Raw genomic sequence first — 18596 nt, 5'->3', positions numbered from 1 at the left:
CAGGCAGTCCAGAGTCTCAGCCTGGAGGCCAGAACACTACACAGGGCAACGAGGGTAATAGGCAACCCCTACGTTCTGCTCTGTGGAGGAGCCTCCATTGTCCAAACCGGAGTCCCACAAAGCACATGTGCACCCTCGGCATGAGACAACCACCTAGGGCAAGGATCCTTGGGATGGAGTCCCGAGGGATGATATCGTAGCCACCCAGCAGATGTAGACATGCACAGGGGACTTTCCACTTCCTCTCACCATGCCTTCAGCTAGCTCTTCCCCCAAAAGAACCCTGAGGAGACCCAGACCTGTGGGACCACTTGGTGTGCCTTCTCACGTTGACATCAGCCTTGTGTGCATGCTCTGAGATCCCAAGGGACATCATCTGCTTACAAAGACTCCCCACAGAACAACATTCCAGTTTCCAGTTGGTCACAATGTCCGGCTGCCTGCACCTCCACTCGTCCCTCCCCTGTGTAGTGGTTAAATAGTGCCTCAGAAGTGAGGGTCTTAAGAACGGTCATGCTGTTGGCCAGGCAAAACACTCTTGTATGCCTGGTGCCTAGTGACCCGAGAGTCAGCATTGCTGCTCTGGCTTCTATCATAAGCCAGTTAGCAGGGCAGGCAGATTTCACGCAGAGTCGGTACCACCGTGATGCCAGCGGGGTTCCCTCTGCTTTCTCACACCACAGATTCCCGTCACCTCTACGTCCAACCTCAGCCACAGCTATGGACAACAACTGCTAGGCCCAGCTTAGACCAGAGGCTGCTTCTGTGTGAGACTGAGCCTGCCTGCAGCCTGTGCTGGCTCTGCCTGGGACCTACAGCATCTTCAGTGAACAACAGGATGGGAATGTACTCTATCCTTGGGAATCATCCCTAAGCCAGGCTTCACAACACCCGCAAGGCTAAGCATACACCAGCTTTGCTACCCGTGACATCGGGTCGTATTACCTAGGAAACTCCAAGTGCTTTCTCGGTGTGTTACAGGGACCAGGACAGTGCCTTGTACCAGTTTCCAGGTCTGTGCTCGCCTCCTGACCATGACCACATCTGCCCCCAGAGAAAAGAGGCCCTGGGAGCTGTTCTCTTTGCTTTCTTGCCTGCTCCAAGAGAACCACGAGGGGGCGCTGTGCACACACTAGCTAGCTATGTCACTGTGGAGAGACACTGCTTTACCTGGCTTGATTCACATTCTTAGGCTGTTTGGGAGGTCTTGGTTTTGTTTTAATTTTATTTTTAAGACAGAGTCTCACTATGTAGCTCAGGCTGGCCTCAAACTCACAGCAATCTTTCTGCCATCCAAATGTTAGGGTTACATGCTGTTGCTAGCTCTTAGGCTTAATTGGGGGGGAGCAATAAAGCTGAGATCTGGGGGCCCGCTCAGTAGGGGGCCCTTCGCTGGCAGTCTCCTGTGGGCTTCAGAAGAGCCACTCACGTGAGTAGAGGCTGTCCCCTGCCATTCTTTGGAGAGGTTCCTGGTCAGTCCCGCTGCTGAGGGACAGCGACTGACTGTCCAGGTCTGGAGAGTTAGTTCTGGTGTCTGCATCCCCCTTGAGAAGCAGCCAGGTTGTCTTCTGTAGAGGAAAAAAGGTCACAGGAACACTGAGGTCATCTGCGATGGTGAAACGTTTCACCAGAACGTTCATTCAAGGAGCTCCGTACGCCTAACCCACAAGCCAACTCCACTGCGGGAAGCCAAACGTCTAGTACCCGTCTCACCATTAAAGGCGTCTCATTCTGAAAGTTCATGATGCAGCTGGAGAGATGGCCGAATGCTGCCTGCAGCCTGCTGTTGTGATGTCTGGCCCCCACATCCTCTCGGGGCACTTTTACAACTGGCCACATCAAAGAGGTATGCCAGTAATGTCTATTACATTTGACTTTTCCGCCATTCATTTAAAAAACAAAACAAAACAGAAACAAACAAACAAAAAACCACCTGCCAAGCTGTTCTAGAACCTTCATGTCAAATACCCCAGAATGCACTGGGGTTATTTCTTTGTCAATGTTCGTATCTCCTCAGTCCCAGAACCACAGCCTGGCTACTCGGCCGAGGCAGGACCCTGGCAGAGCATGTGCCCATACAGAGTATAAAGGGAGGCAGACGAGTATGGCTCCCACCTTGGTCCTCCTGGGACTCCAGGGGCAGAGTGAGAAAAGGACTGGAGTTCCACTGGAGTGGCCATCCCACCCCGCAGGGCTGTGGTCCCCCTCCTTACCTTCCTGCTGTCCTGGTCAAAGCTGCTGTCCTCCACGTCCAATCGCCTGGCAGCTGGAAGGGAAAGTCGGTCTGTAAAGGCAGCTCACCCTGTGTCTGTCCTGGGCCCTACTTTACATAATGCTCAAAAGGGGGAGGAAAAGCAACCAAAAGGACAACGCAATGAATGCCTTTCACAGGCTGGAGGAATGACACACTGGAGCAGCCTCCTTGGGGGCCTGTGGCCCAGGAGGTGGGCGTGTCCTGAGCCACATATGGCCTTACTCTAGTTCTAGCCACACCTCCAACCTGGAGAAATGCAGCCACATCCTCAGGTGGAGCCACTTGGCATTTGATGGACATACTATTGACCTTTAGAGGGAGACCCTGAAAGGACAGAAGGTCTCGCCTCGACGGCCTTGGTGTCAGACACAGACACATGCTTTTGGGCATCACTGCTTCTTTCCCATCAAGAACTCTGCAAAACTGGGATCTGCTTCATTTCACAGATGGAGAGACTGAGGCTCAGGGAGGGGTCTCACTTTTGAGACCGTCATGAAGTGAGATGAGGGGGCTGAGAGTGACATGAACTCAGGTTCTCTCCCCTGCCTGCCCCATTGAGCTGCCTGACCAGCCCTGAGCTATGCCACTGGAGGAGTCCTCAAGAATCAGCAGAGTGACAGTGTGCCCAGAGTGACAGTGTGCCCAGAGATGAGCTCACTCAGAGCCAGGGCTCACCCCACAGCAGCGTGTTTACCAAGAAGACTCTTGGCAGCATTTTTATCGTCCCACTGGGCTGACCCTGTTCCCAGGAGTAAACAAAGAAACCATGCAAGGCATGCTGGTCTATTTATTTCAGGACTCAGACAGTGCAGGGAGACCAAGATCTACCCCAAACCCGTGCACACAGCAATTTCTGGAAGCCCTGGGATCCTCACCAGCTAGGGCTGAGCTCAGGGAGGAGAGCAGACAGGCTTCTTACCTGCAGCCTGCGGTGGGCTCAGCCCTGCCCATCTCTTGGAGCGCCCTGCCTCCTGCACCACCAAGGACAAAACTGACACCAGGCCAGAGAGCTTGGACATTGGGGACTGGGCTACAGGACCTTGACAAGATAGGGCCAAAATTGAAGACTGAGTACTTCCATTCTAGACATGCTGACTGTTTCTCCCCCTGTGGCTTCTGTATCTCCTGGTACGAGAGACTGGTTTGTTTTTTTGTTTGTTTGTTTTGTTTTGTTTTGTTTTCAGTTGGAAATAAACCCTCTGCTCTCTCCATATCCAGAGGCCAGTGAAGGCCAGCCTTGCTGGGGCGGTTCAGTGGAGGCACTCAGAGAGGGGGCAGTGTAACTCCTGCTGCTCAGGCAATGGCTGTCACTGGGCAGCAGCACAGAATGTGGCTAACGCACCAGCTCTGACAGAGGGCGCGGTGACAAGCTCTGAGCTCTGACAGTTCTGCTCCACCATGTCAGCCAGAGAGAGGCTCTAGCTCAGGGGCTCTTCGGGATGTGAAATCCCACCCTGGTAGCCCAAGCCATGGGTTTTCAAGATTTCATATAGCTATGGATAATCCACTAGCCAGACACACTCCAACATAGTGCCACCTTGGGCTCCAGAATAATCCTCCACTTGCTGGGGGGGATGTTCTGTGGAGACGTAACAAGGTCCTCTGCAAACACTACAAACTGTGGCAGGTGTGCAGTTTGCCAGACCAGAGCCAAATTCACCAGGCATTTTGCATTGTTGGTAGATTGCTTCCGTAACAACTCTGAGCCTCAGTTTTCTGATCTGTAAAATGGGAAAATACCATCATACCCTTCTAACTCATGTGGATAATGTCTGAGGAAATGAATGAAGGACAGCTCACAGGTCTGCAATGCCAGGAAAAGGCAAGAGGTCAACCCTGAAGGTAATTTGCAGGTATCCCTTCCCTCCTTCCTTGATGTGTCACATATGTGTACTGCTGCTGCTCATCGCTTCATTTCTATCTACTTACTCTCTTAACACTCCACTTACCCACCGACCCATCTGCATGCTCATCCACCTCTCTACCCAGACACTAACCCACTCATCTCCTCATGTATCTATCCACTAACCTGCCCATCAACCATCAATCTGTCCATCCATCCACCCACTCACCCACTAAGCTATCTATCTATCTATCTATCTATCATCTATCTTTTATCTATTCATGTATCCACCAATCAATTGCTCCATTCATCCACCCATGCATTATTAACCACCCACTCACTAAGCCATCTATCATCTGTCTATCTGTCTATCTATCTGTCTACCTACCTACCTACCTATCTTCCACTTTGGATAAGTGCACCCACTAACTGACTCACCTACCCCTGTATCCACCGTTCTCCAGTTATTCACCCAACCACCCACCTATGCTCTCTTTGTCCGCTTCAGTCTACTCCTTTGTCCACGGATGCATCCATTCATCCATGCTGCCCTTTATCTACCTGTCCCTCATCATGTTGGGTGCCTGCCACCTAGCCCTTCAGTATTCGTCCTCTCCTTCCCCACTGCACAGTGTGCACCTGCCCTGTCCTGAGCACAGGAACACAAGAAACAGACATGATCCTTTTCTGCCTCCGCTGACAGACTTTGTTCTCCCTGCAAGGGGTATAAATTACAAGGCCTAACCTTTGCTCACAGAGACCTGAGCACAGATCTGCCTCTACACTGAACAACTGATAGGAGATGCTCAAGGTCACGGCAGCATCTGATGTGCCTGGTGCTTCCTCCAGTGGCTCGCATATTGATAAGTAGACACGGAGAGTAGATGGCCACAGCACAGTGGCCCCAGAGCCTCCACGGAAGCCAAGCACCATGTTTCTGCTGGTACCTACCCTTCCATAGCTCTGGCTTCCAGGTGGTCACTGAGACTGTTTCAGGGTGATCAGGTCAGTCTGTGGCCACCAGGTATTCTCAGCTCTGGCCTCTATGGGAGCTCTGCCTGCCTTCGGTGTAGAGCCACCCCTGCCAGTGTCTAGTGTCACCCTATGAGTCTCCAAGCACAGGCTTTGACAGCTAGGCCCTAGGCACATCCGGTTGATGCTATCTCTCTTAAGGGAAGGAGTTTCTGAACACACAGGGAAATAATCAGGGGCTTGACCTTAGGGTTCTCAGGCCTTAGGGTTCCAGAACAGTGGGGATCTTGGTTCTCTACTCAGGTCCAGATGGGTCTCTGAGAACTAGACCCACGGACAGGACTTCTCTTGCCCGGCACGAATTCAACCTATACAGTTTAAATTGTTTTGGAATTACACTGAGAATGGAAGTGTGTGTGTGTGTGTGTGTGTGTGTGCACATAATGGGAGCAATTCTATGGATTCTCTGCTTCACAAGGCAGGGATGTACTTGGTCATAAGTGTTGGGGGCAATTCTGCGCTTCACAGGGTAGGCTGGGCTTGGCCATCATTATATCTCCAGCCCTGAAGTAGAGCCAAACACATGGTAGATGCTCAAAGACTACACTTTAGATAAATTAGTGAAAGCCCCTGGCATCTCTTGGCACTTGGCTTCCTTCTGTGAAGTTGACTGAATGGCATCTGTTTGCCGACTGCTGCCAGGACTGACAGTGACATCAGAGGAGAGGATGTGGAACCAGCGCCTATGCCCACTGACTTCTCTCCCACCCACTGTCCCTCTTCCAGAGAAAGGGGCTTGTCGTGCCTTCAGAAGACAGAGAGAAACTCCTCTTAGCCCCACAGGCCTGTGCCTAAAGCCCTCTCTGGAAAGACTCCCATGTCCCTTGAGGAATTCTGCTAGACTTGACCCATGGGAGTACCAAGTTTCTAATGTTCTTTGTGCACACAGAGTCTACCTGACAATCTTCCCTGGACAGTCAAGCTTCTTGGGAAGTCTTTGAGGAAGCACCATTTGCCTTAGACAGTTGTGATGGCCACTGTAACCTGGATTCATCTAGGAAATGAACCTCCAGCCATGCCTTTGAGGAACATTAGTTTCTGGGCATGCCCATGAGGAAAGGGCTAATTAGGTTAGCTGAAGTAGGAAGACCCACAGCAAAAGTGGGTGACCCATCCCCAAGTTGTATAAAAAGGAGAAACCAAGCCAAGCACTGCCCTTTGATGCCCTTGGCATCCTGACTGTCCATGTGATGTGACTTCAAGGTCCTGCTACCTTGACGTCTCTGCTAAGACCGACCACACTCTTGAACTACGAGCTGGAATAAACCCTTCCTCCCTTCGGTTGATTTTTGTCAGGGGGTTTTATCACAGCAACAGGAAGACCAAACAACAGTCTAAAAACAGATGCTTTCCTTCCTTTGAGAGACGGCGTCCAGAGAGTCCCTTCTGTTCGAGCAGCTCTGCCATTTTCAGAATTTGTCTGAAAGCACTGTGAGGCCCAGAGCTTACTCCCAGTTTTCTGAAGAGAATGAACCTGAGGAGGGAAGCATTTCTCCCTGCTAAGTCTCTGGATGAGGACAGCCGTGTTTCTCCCCACAACTGCCTCCCCAAGGTGACAAGGTTGGATGCTGCTTGTGTATGAAGGTGTGTGTATATGTGCATGTATGTGTGCATATGCAGGTATGTGTGCGCAGATATGTATGCATGCAGTTGTATGTGTATAGGTATGTGTGTATGCAGATTGTATGGATGTGCAGGTATGTATGCATACAGTTGTGTGTGTGTCTGTGTATGTGCACAGGTATGTGTGCATACAGTCATGCGTGTGTGTGTCTTTGTATGTGTGTGTGTGTGTATAGGCATGTCTGCATGCAGTTGTGTGTGTATGTGCAGGTATGTATGCATGTAGTTGTGTGTGTGTGTAGGTATGTATGCATTCAGTTGTGTGTGTATGTGCAGGTATGTGTGCATATAGTTGTGTGCATGTGCAGGCATGTATGAATGCAGGCATACGTGGGCACTCAGGTGTATATGTGTGTATAAGTGAGTGTGCATGTAGATGTGTGTACACACACACACACACATATACACGTGTGTGTGCATGTGACTATAATTTCACATGAAACCCAACAGCCCACAGCGGCTGCTGAGGTGCAGACCATCCTGAAGCCTCTGTCCTGAGCAGCTGCCACGCCCTGTGCCTCCTGCCTGGCAGGCACTACAGGCCCTCTTCTTGCAATGTCTGGTGGTACAGGGATGGATGCTCCTGAGCTCTCTCGCCCCTGCTTGCTCCCCTTCCATCACTTCCTAAGTTGCTTCCTCTCTTTTCCTTCTTTAACACAGCCAGTAAGCAACAAGCAAGTAGAGCTGGAACTGTTATCGAAATACAAAATGTCAAAAGATGACAGCCGCCAGGGACAAGGACAGAGGCCAGATGCACATTAGTGATCACCCCATCTTGCTCTCCATACCAAGTGTCACTTCTACCCAAGGGCACAGAGGCCTGGCTACCCTTGTGGCTCCCAAAAGCAGAAATGAGACTCAGGCTTCTAAGAAGAATAACAGTAACGGAACCCAGAAGCATCTGTGTCCAGTGACTTTGCAGTGGACGGGGTAAATGCATCAGGGGAAAGGCGTGGCTGCTTTTCATATGCTAAATATAGGATCTTAAGCTAATGAAACAGTCTTGTGATTCAGATGGCCCCAAGGGCTGTTTCAAGCTGGAATGAGGATTAAAATAATGTTGCTGGTGCCTAGATCGGGCTCCAGAGCTCCTTGGGGAAGGCCTGTGGCCAAGTTGCCTTGATGGGACAAGCGCTTGGGGGAGGGGGGTTCAAGCACACACACATGTACACAGGCGTGCATGCACACAATGTGTGTGCACACACTACCATCTGAAATTGGGAGTGGGGAGGGCTTGTGAATACCAAAGGTCTCAATCAAATGCATGAACTGGAAAACAAAGGCACTGTGGGTATCTGTATTTCCCAGGGGTTTTAAAAAGGAGCTTCTGTGCCCCTAAGGCTTTCTCATCACTTTAGAGTTTGCATGGCTCGCTGTGTTCCTATCGTGAGTTTGCATTGCTGAACGCCTGGCAGAGGCTGTGCTCTCTAAGATCTGATTCTTTACAGAATCAGCATACAGAATCCTGGCCTTGGGCAGCTGCTCCGGGTTTCTTCAAGCCTGCAGACAAGCAGGCTTATACCTGTCTTATACCTTATACAAGGCTGGTGGCTGGTAACTGTGAACCTGACCTCCCCGGGAGGCTCAGTAAAGGATTTGAACACCAACACTGTCTCAGTGTGGCCCTGTCAGACACTGGTGGTCAATGTCATCAGGTGATTTTTCTAACCCTCCCCCTTGCCAAGGCCAACTCCGCTTGGACCATGGATATTAACCACACAGTTAAGCTGCCAAGTGGAGATGAGAGATAGCAGTGGCTAATTAAGGCCCCGTAAGCCAAGCTCTATCCTGGGCTCTGGAGAGCATAGAGATCGTGGCCCTCCTCAAAGACTGCCCAGCATGTGCTGCAGGAGTCACCTAATGAGGTGGTCCTTCCTTTGCCTGGGCCTCAGTTTCTCTACCTGTAAGGCTAGGGTGCTGCAGTTCTGTTTCTGGTATAAGGTGTCATAATCTAACTGCCCCCACCCACCCCTTAGGGATACATGTACTCTCTGCTTAGATTCTAAAAACCAGGACTTCAATTCCCTTCATTCCTTCTGAGAGGAGGAAGAGGAAAGACACAGAGATGATCAGGGCCTCTCGCTACCACCGAGGAACCAAACCGAACCCCAGTAAGCTGGCTGGCACTGATTAGTGTGGGAAGCACGGGCTTTCCCTCGGCACATCGGAGCAAGAGCCGTCCATACAGGAATCTCCGCTCTCTCTCGTCTCTAGCGATGGCTTTAAGTCTCCACTGTGAACAGCCGTTTACAGTTTTGAACTGTTTCCACACTTGTTGTTCTATGAGCACCTCAGGCCCAGTCCTGGAGGAATGAGGGCAAAGGGGACAGAAAGGGCAAGGGGGAAAGGATATGGAGTGGAGGAGGTGGAGGACAGAGCGAGAGGGGGGTCTGGTTTGCAGACAAGGAAACCGAGGCTCATGGCACTGCAGTGACCTCCCCAGTCACCCAGAAATTGAAACTCTGACTCCTTTTGAGTCATGCTCCACAGCTCAAGTAATTTTCTCCCTGTACATCTGTCCCAGGCAGGTCCATGTGGAGAAGATGTGGGGATGTCAGAGGGATAGGAGACACCCTTGCTGCAAGCCACCTCTAGCTTCTACACAATGCAAGGAACCCCATTAGCTGAGAACAAGGCATTCCATCCTATCACAGATATTCTCAAAGATGAGACCTAAAGTCTCCCTAAATTGTGACTGGGTCCAAGTCATTATTTTTTCCAAAGATCAGGCCTGTGTCAGGTCATGGGTAAAAAGCCCCCAGTCCCTCGCCATCTTGACTGGGCGCCTCATAGTAGCATCAAGAACACCAAATAAAGGTTCTTAATTAGCACACACGCCCCAGCCCCAGCCCCAGTCCCAGCTGCCATGCACCAGCCTCTGCACGTGTCTCCTCTCTTGTGAAGAGAGGCCTCCCAGGAGTCTATGAGTGAGTGTGCATTTAATGTTCAGACAGTAGGGCCTCCCCCAGCCTCAGATCAGGACACAGCAAAAGGAGCAAGCATTCAGAAGCAAGAGGGTACAATAGACATGCAGGCAACACACAGCAGCGGAGTCCATCAGACCGACCATACCGTGCTGTTTGTAGATAGGGGGTTTCCTATAGATGTTATCTTTTACGCCAGTGTCTGGGAAAGAAGAAGGAAAGAGAAGGAAAGAACGTGAGGAGGAGGAGGAGGAGCAGGGAAGTGGCTGAGATGCTCTCCACCCAGGGGCTTCTGGCAGCTCCTGGCTCACCCAGCCCGGAATTACCAGAAAGGTTTCAAAACTGCAAGTGGCCAAGGCTGAAGCCCCACACCTCCGTCAAGCATCCCCCAGTTTAAACACCACCGCAGATCAGAAGGGGACAGGAAGGGAGGGGGACAGGGGAAGCAGCAACAAGAACCTTGGGTCCCCGGGATGCAGCTGACTCAGACTCTTCTCTCCCTTTGACCAGGACAAAAACATTTTCTCACGATTTATGAGACTTGGAGAAAATCCCAAGTGTATGTCAGTTTTCATGGAACGTGCAAACACATTGCATTAGGAGTTTTGTGTTGTTGATCTGTAGATAATTTTTTCTCTTCCAGATTGGCCTTGCACTTGTGACCCTCCTATCTCAGTGCTGAGATACCTGGTATGTACCGCTACACCCTACTCCATGGAGTAGCTTTTAAGGAAACTCAGTTTGAAGATGCTCAAACAGTTGTGGCCAAGATGGTGCATGAGGAGCCGAGGTTCAAGCACGCATGAACCTACCTGGGACGTGGAAGTGTCTCGGAGCCTGCTGGTAGGTAGAGGAAGGAGGTCTGCTGTCGGAGTGCACTGAGAGACTCGGGGTGCTACGGCCACTTTCGCTGCCTCCAGATGGAAGAGCAGAGACAGCATATGAGGAGCAGAAAGGCACAGCAGAAGGTTTCAGAGCTGATCTGCAGTGAACCCTCTCTCCAGCTTGAAGGAAGCCCATGCCAGAACCTTCCAGCCCGGGCCCTATGACTTCTGTTTCAATCTGGAGTGTGCCTGGCTTTAGGGGGTGTAAGGGACAAAGGGGCGGTGATTGGAGAGCCAAGAGCATGTTAGTGCATGGGCAGTGGGCAGAGCCCAGGATCCTGAGGGTGTGAACACACACTGCAGGCTTATTATTCCTGCCTCCCTGATGTAGCTCGTGCAGGAATTCCGGTCCTGCTTGCTTGGAAATTGCACTGAATAACTGTGAGAATAGGACTAAGGTATGGGAATGGGTCAAAGCAGCCCTCACAACCCCAGAGGAGGCTCTGCCTGTGTGGGGAACTGGGGATCCCATCAACTTCCACAGTCCCTAGATACGGCTGCTTCTGGCAAGCAAAATGAGGATGCTCTACTGCCTCCAACCTCTCTCGGCTAGAGCTGTCCTGTGTTCTGTGAAGGAGGCTGTGTGGTCAAATCACCCATCAAAGACACCTAGTGACCTGAGTGGATGCCCCGCCTCCCGCCAATGCAGGATGTGATGGACAGAACACGGTGGTACTGGACATGGGATGAGGAGTACGGCTCACAGCAGGACACCCCGAGGCACAATTCTTTCCTTCCATTAGACTCTGCAGTAGCTGATAGGGCTACTGGCAAGGAATGGGCTCTCTAGATCTATGAACCTTTGAATGGCAAAATCAAGCCGCAGGACTCTAAAGCCAATGGGACAGAAACCAGGCCTGGATGGACTGGAGACAGCAAGGGACATCACAGACAGGCAGGGGATGTGGGGCTAGCTGGCTGGAGAAGGGCCAAACCAGTGGCCACCGAAGGAGACTGATGGCTCCTACTTTGGGTGTTTTCTCCTGCCTGGGCACGGTCACTAATTTAATTTTGCCTGTAAACACTGGTGGAGCTTTAGAGACTAAAGATTTTGTTCTAGAATGATATAGACCCTTCTGACTTTGGCTACATAGGCTAAGCTTCTGCTCCTCCTAGTGGCAGTGGGGACCTCACCTCAGGGAAATGGGAAGCACAGACTCCGTCTACACATGAGGTCATGACTCAGTGTGTCGCATAAATCATGACAGACACAGTGGCTTTGAAAACACAACTGTAGGCCCTCTACCAGGGCTGGAGATGGTCCCTACTGGGTACCATCCCTGAGCTGAGTCTCTGTGGCTTAGCCTTTCTTTCTCTATCTTGCCTTCATGATCATTTCTGTCATCCTCACACAGTTGGTTGAGGATTCTAAATTGGTCCAACATCCCTGTCCTCTTCAGAGCTCGGCCTACAGTGTGATGTCCCCTGAAATGACAAATGTGATTCCTACCCGTGTACACTCACTAAAGGAGAGGTTACAGTTTTTAAGATGTATAGAGGGGCCAATACCAAGGGAGTCGAGACACAGTGTGATGGCCTTGATGCCCCACAAGGACCCTGTCACACTTACTATAGGAGACTTCAACACCAGCCACCTTGGTCCCTGCCTGAGACGCTGCCACCAAGTCTTCCCCATCCCCTGTCTGACGTGCAAGGCTCTTCCCAGAGTCCACACCATCTAGACTTTCCTGAGTTTAGACTCAGGATCCACCTGGCTGACAAAAAGCTCAGGAGGGCCAGGCCATCATGGGTCCTTTTCCTTTTCTGCAAGCATGCTTGTCTGTCTGATGTGGCTGAGAAAACACCCTGTTGACCTCGACCCTGCAGACCTGCCTGGAGCTTTGTTGTAAGCTTTCATGGGATGCCCATGTCAGCCCCACACAGCGGGCACCATCTTACCTCCTCTGGAGGGCACTACACCATGTGAACTGGGCACTGACTACTTGGAAACCAGCTTTCCCCACTGATCCAAAATGATAAGGCCCCTGGGCTCCCAATGTCACCCAAGGACAGGCATGGAGGCGCCCTTGTCCAGGCTCATGGCTCTTTATGAAGGCATCATATTCAGGGTGCTTCTGACACTTTCCAGGGAAAGGCCCTGTTACAGGACTGGGCAGCCCCAGGTCTAGTGCAATCCATGGCTTCTTTTTATCTGAAGTCAATATTTTGCTTTGGAATGTCTTTAGATGGTTCTGGAAGGTACCCTCACACAGGGCCCACTTCTGAGTTCTGACATGCCTCCAGGACCTGGAACCATTCTATCATGCTATCTAACCCACTTTTCCTTGAGATATTTTCTGTCTTAGGACCTATTCAGGATATCACACCACACCCACTGTCACATCCTGGCTTCTCGAAGCTGTGACCAGCATTCCATGTCACTGAAGATCTTGACAATTCCTAGAATCTTGACAGGGGGAGGGGAGCTATAGAATGTCCCTCAGCTGGGATTGTGAGAGACAGGGGTTATGGATTTAGGAGGAAGGTTACAGAGATGGTATTTCATTCCTGTCACATCACCCCCAGGGCACTTACTGACTTCACGATCTAGAGTTGGACCTGATACCTTGCCTGGACAGGACACCTCTCAAGGTCTTAGCACACACTTGGCTATGCAGAGGAGGGAGTTCTGCTTACCTCTGTGACCCACTATCCCCACAAATTCTGGGGCATTCCGTGCAGAAGTTAGTCCCTTGTGCTCTTATTTAGCTGGTCTTTTTGGTATAGATTTGTGGACATTGTGTCATCTATGAACCAGTGACTCATCATCTATTTTCTTGTTGCAACTATAGTTACTATGGCTGCAGTTGGTCCTGGCCTTGAAGGTGCTATAGTTGGCCTTGGCCTTAAAGATGCTATGGTTGTCTCTGGTCTTGAAGATGCTGTGCTTGGCCCTGATCTTAAAGATGCTGTAGTTGGCCTTGAAGATGCTATAGTTAGCTCTGGCCTTGAAGATGCTGTGCTCACAACCACATGTCATGACCCTTTGAAGTCCATAGCCAAGGCATGTATAGTTTCTATCCAGAACTTCCTCTGAGTATTGTACACAGCTCCTGCAGCTGAGGGACCAGGGCTTGGGGACCTGGTTTAGAGCTCAGGAGGGGATCCTTGGCAAGATGAGAATCACCTACTGGGCACAGTGCATGCTGGGGCTTTCACCTGAGGCTCTGTCTCTGATTCTTCTGACTCTCTTCCTTTTCATGCCACCAGTACTGTGTGGCATTATCTTCCAGCTAGACCCTAGAAAAGTGACATCAGCAGCATAGAGTCTCCTTGTGAGCCCACGTCTCCCTTTCTTTGCAGCCTGTTTATTATCAAGTAAGAGTCAGGTTTATACCTTACACCTTCAGACCAACCAAGGTCTGAAATACGTAATATGTAATAAACAGTAATATGACAATGGCTTTCATCAGCCCCTCACCTGACTGTAGGTGTTGGGACAGTGAGACTCCAGACCTTGAGACTCAGTGGGAGGGTATAATGTCTGAGCTGGGTGGAAGATGGAAAGAGGGAGAGAAGAGGGGCTCTGCCATTGTCTAGCTAGGTCAGGTCAGGAGAGTGCTGGACCAGGATGGCATGTCTAGCTGGGAGCACTCAGCCATCATCAGACAGTGAGGTATCTCCACTGTGTTCCCAATACTGCAGAGCACTCATGGTGGTATGAAGGAATTTTCTAGAGATTTGGCAGATGCCACAGCTATGGCTGTGTGCTATGGGCAGGGTGTCCAGAGACTAGGAGCAGGATGGTCCTCAGGAGACTCGAGGGAAGGACCTATGTCTGTGCTTTGCTCTGAACCTCAAGCAGGCACTCATCCAGGGTCTCTACCTCCTCAAGACATGTTCTGAAAGATGCTGGAGACCCCAAGGTCACAGACTGCCATGGAAGGCCACTGAAGGGGGAAACTATGGGTCTCTGTGCACTCCCCATAAGAACAGGAGCAGCCATAGCCAATGTCTAGCACATCTTTGGTCACACACCGACCATCGACCCAGAGTTATATCAGACCCACCAAAGGGCAAAGGGAAGAAAGATATCAGACTCCAAGACCTGCCTGACTCCCCCAAGCTGATCAGTTTCCCTGCAGGTTCTGGAAGCACCTCTTACTCTGAGACTCCCACAGACATATGACGTACATGAATTAAAGCCCAAGAAGCCACTCTGCTGCTCTGGGGATATAGCATCCAGGGCTGTGCATTGTCACTGGGAACTTAATCCCTGCTAGAGACTGGGATGTGTGGAGAGCCCATGAAGAGGCAAAGAAGACATGACAGTGGCAAGGGCTCTGCTCCGTGGACAGAGAGTGCCACGAGGGATGAGAATAAAGATGCAGGAGAACGGACCATTCACTGACTGCTAGTGATGGGAGCTGCTGGCTGCGCCTGCACCTGTGCCTGTGGGAAGGTGCCCACTGCATGGCTACAAGAGACAGGGAACTTAATGCATCACCTAGGGACTCCTGAGAAAATCATTGCTATGCTCTCTAAATCCCTAAGTATTATTTGTTGTGTCTTTATTAGCTAGGCTGTGTAACAAAACTCATAGCTCAACAGCCTCTCATTTCTCATAGATCTGGAGTCACGTTCAAAGCCCAGGAGTAGTTTGTTGTTATGATTGTTGTTTTGTTTTTGCTTGTTTTGTTTTGCTACTTCCTTCTTCTTCTTCTCCTCTTTTTTTTTTTTTTTTTTTTTTTTTTTTTTTTTTTTTTTGGTTTTTTGAGACAGGGTTTCTCTGTGTAGTCCTGGAACTTACTTTGTAGACCAGGCTGGCCTCAAACTCAGAAATCTGCCTGCCTCTGCCTCCCGAGTGCTGGGATTAAAGGTGTGCACCACCACACTGGGCTGCTTTATTTTGTTTTAGTGGTATTTCACGCTGGCCTGCTGACTATTTCTCACTGATCTTAAATATGCAAACAATGCCCAAGGTCTCCTCTTTGCTTTACAAGGCCAGCGGATGAGAGTCCCACCTTGTGACCTCTCTGCTCTACATCTGTCACCCTATCACCCTTAACATTGTTCCTTCAAACACTGCTGTATGGAGATGGAGGTTCAGCCATCAATCCATGAACTTGGGGTACACATAATCCAGTTCTTAGCGTGGAAGAAATCACAAGGGCATCTACGCCCTCATGTACATATACAGGTCTACAGAACATGGATTAATGGCTTAGGGCTGGCATTATGACTTGGAAAGACCCAGGGGTTGGAGCCACTTGGGTTGAGTCCTGGCCCAGCCACCAGGGGTCTGAGGCTGTAGACGTCACCACTTCTCCACACCTCAGCTCTTGCTGCTCCTGCAGGCTAACACTAACATCACCCTACCATGTAGGGCTGATGGAGGAAGTGTACAATGACTCCTCCACCTCCAGCAAGGTGTTCGCTGGGGTGCTCCCTCTAGCTGTCCTCTTAGTGACAAATCACCCTGTTTTCCTTCCAGGAACATGGACACACTGACAAGAATAGAGCCAGACACACACAACACAGGAAGTACACAGGCATGAGACACAGGGCTCTGGAAGCCATGCGGAGACATGGGACGAGCACCCCCCGCTGTGCACTGCACGCCTTACCTCGGAAGTAGGGGATGTAATGATGTCTGAACACGGATGTAGGGCTTGGGTGTTGGGACAGGGACAGACAGCTACTGGTACCAACACTCACAGTACCAGCTGCGGGCAACAGAGAGCAGTCAGTAACCCTGGGCTCCTCCACCCCAGAGCCACCAACTTGCCCTAGTCCCCACCTGCCAGGGACATTGCCCCTCTGCTCTCCTGGGGCACCTGAAGAGGATCACCCAGAAGGCTGTGGGCCATCTCCTTCAGGTGGGGTCAGGAGAAGCTGCCTCTGAGACACAGGGTGGCAGCCAGAGCTTGGAACACATCTCTGGCCCTGCCCATGGCTCACTTTGGGGTGTCCTTGTGATCAAGGACAGTGGGAGGGCAGCTTCCAGAGGTCAAAGAGTGGTCTGTCACCAGCATTCTCATGGTACTTGCCAGTCCAAATACAAAGCTTGGCCTCTGGGCTTTACCCCTGACCAAGCAGTCAGTAGCCAGGCCCTCCTGGTGATGCCAAGTCAGGGGTCAAGTCACAAGGGACCTGAGAGAAGGGCTCAAGAAAGCCACTGCTGTCCACACACCTGCTCACCTGTTCACCTTCTTGCTCGTTCATTTAGCCCACTCACTAACACATCTCCACTCACTGACTCAGTCTTCCACTAATCCACACGCTCATTCTCTCAATTCACTCGCTTAATCATTCACTAATCCATTCATTCACTCACTCATTAACTCTCTGACTAGCCCATTCATTCATTCATTCATTCACTCACTTAATCATCTGCTAACCCATTCATTTACTTACACATTAAATCTCTGACTAGCCCATTCATTCATTCATTCATTCATTCATACATTCATTCATACATTCATTCACTCATACATTCACTCATTCACTAATTCACTCCCTCACTCAACCATCCACTAACCCATTCATTTACTTACCCATTCACTTATTCATTCATTCATTCATTCATTCACTCACTCACTAATTCACTTACTCTCTCATGCATACACTCTCTTTCTCTGCATTTACTGAGCAGGATGGACCAGGCATATTGCAAGGAATCAATGAAAATGATTGCAAACAACTAAGTTGATTTTTCCACAACGTTTTCGAAAATAAGAGCTATGGCCCACAGGTGTGAAAATGGGGCATGCACAGCTGGAAGGGAGGAAGCAGCTTGGAAAAATCCCTCCAAAAGGCAGCACGTTTGTGCATGGTCCCTGTGGCTTTTGCATGCCAGATCAAAGCTGAGGAACACAATGCAAACTGGGAGCCGAGTGGGAAGGGTTTGGGCGGGGAGATGAGGCAACAGGGTGGGGGGCCCTGCTCAGGGCTGTCCCCAGCTGGAAGGACATAGGGGCCTTTGCCAATTGTTTCATAGGATGGTTGTCTTTAGGATTGCTGAGCGATAGGTACAGCCTTAGACATCATGACCGGCTGTTATGGCCAATGACTCTGACTCCTCAGCTCAAGTCCTCCCGATCTACCATGGACTCCCAACAGACTGTGGCTTGCTTTGCTCTCCTACCTCGTGTGTAATTTCACATCTGACAGCTCTGTAACTGCCCCCAGAAGCCCACTCTGGTTGTTCTGTGTGGAGCTTGGGGCTGTGTGTGTCTCGGGATGGGCACTGTGGATTCAGACACCTCCTCCAGCCCCAGGGTGACTAGCTGCCTTATGGTTGCCTGCTCCCAGGCTTGAGGCAGTCTTTCCCATATGTCTAAGTGGCCAGACATTCCATGGCCCCACCGGCACCACCCCCCACCCTCCCTTTCCACTTTTCTCAATGAATAAAGAAGCTACTTTGTATCAGGAAACTCATGGAGAAGTACAACCTCACGGGGGTCAAGGTGAGTGGGGTGGGGGTGAATACCTGGACGACTGTAGTGCTGGGGTGACCGTGAGGTTGGGGTGTAGTGTCCGAGGCTGACTGAGCCGGCAGAGCTGGGGCTGGAGGTCCTGCACTGCTTGTAGGACCGATCATCCTGATCCCCCTGGTAGGAAGACAGTGTGAGAAAACCTGGGTCAGGAGCACGGCTTGCCCTTCACCAAGCCCACTGTATTTGCCCTCTAGATCTCAGGGGCAGAAACAACATAACCCTAACAGGCTCTTCAAGCATAAACAGAGCACATCTGGACAGTGAGGCAGGGCTGAGTCATAGCAAGACCCTTGGCCCTAGTATGGGCCCATTGGATTCCCAGCCTTCCAGTCCATCTGACCCCTCCTTGGTGCTAGGACTTCTGGGATGTGGTTGAAGGACCACATCTGCATCCTCCCTACCCTACCCACTTCCTTCCCTCTTAAATCTTCCCGGCACTCTGGACCCGTGGGACAGTTTGAGAACACTGGCGTGCTCCTCACATGTGAGGGAAGCTCTTGGTGCTCTGTGGCACCTTCTGAAGGTGCCCTCTGGGGCTCACAAGCCAGCCAACAAGACCACAAGCACTGATGACACAGCCCCTATCTTAGCAGGAAG

At 50.8% G+C, this 18596-nt stretch overlaps 1 protein-coding gene across 32 annotated transcripts in view; it reads right to left on the bottom strand.

The window, feature by feature from the left end:
• Ablim2 (actin-binding LIM protein 2) overlaps positions 1-18596 on the bottom strand; it is a 127125-nt gene that overhangs the window by 25586 nt on the left and 82943 nt on the right. For 9 of the 32 annotated variants that reach the window (XM_006503906.1, XM_006503911.1, XM_006503907.1 and 6 more), the window contains 7 exons: positions 17993-18113; positions 16128-16226; positions 10489-10590; positions 9825-9878; positions 3174-3293; positions 2214-2266; positions 1430-1568 (listed from right to left, as the gene is read on the bottom strand). In XM_006503906.1, coding sequence (XP_006503969.1) covers positions 1430-1568; positions 2214-2266; positions 3174-3293; positions 9825-9878; positions 10489-10590; positions 16128-16226; positions 17993-18113 — 688 coding nt within the window. The remainder of the gene's footprint in view (positions 1-1429; positions 1569-2213; positions 2267-3173; positions 3294-9824; positions 9879-10488; positions 10591-16127; positions 16227-17992; positions 18114-18596) is intronic. The other 23 variants (XM_006503912.1, XM_006503917.1, XM_006503916.1 and 20 more) reach the window with 6 other exon arrangements.

The sequence above is a fragment of the Mus musculus genome, chromosome 5, assembly GCF_000001635.26.
Source record: "Mus musculus strain C57BL/6J chromosome 5, GRCm38.p6 C57BL/6J".
Taxonomy (NCBI): domain Eukaryota; kingdom Metazoa; phylum Chordata; class Mammalia; order Rodentia; family Muridae; genus Mus; species Mus musculus.
The sequence above is the reverse complement of the archived record's forward strand: the minus strand, read 5'-3'. Positions and strand labels throughout refer to the sequence as shown.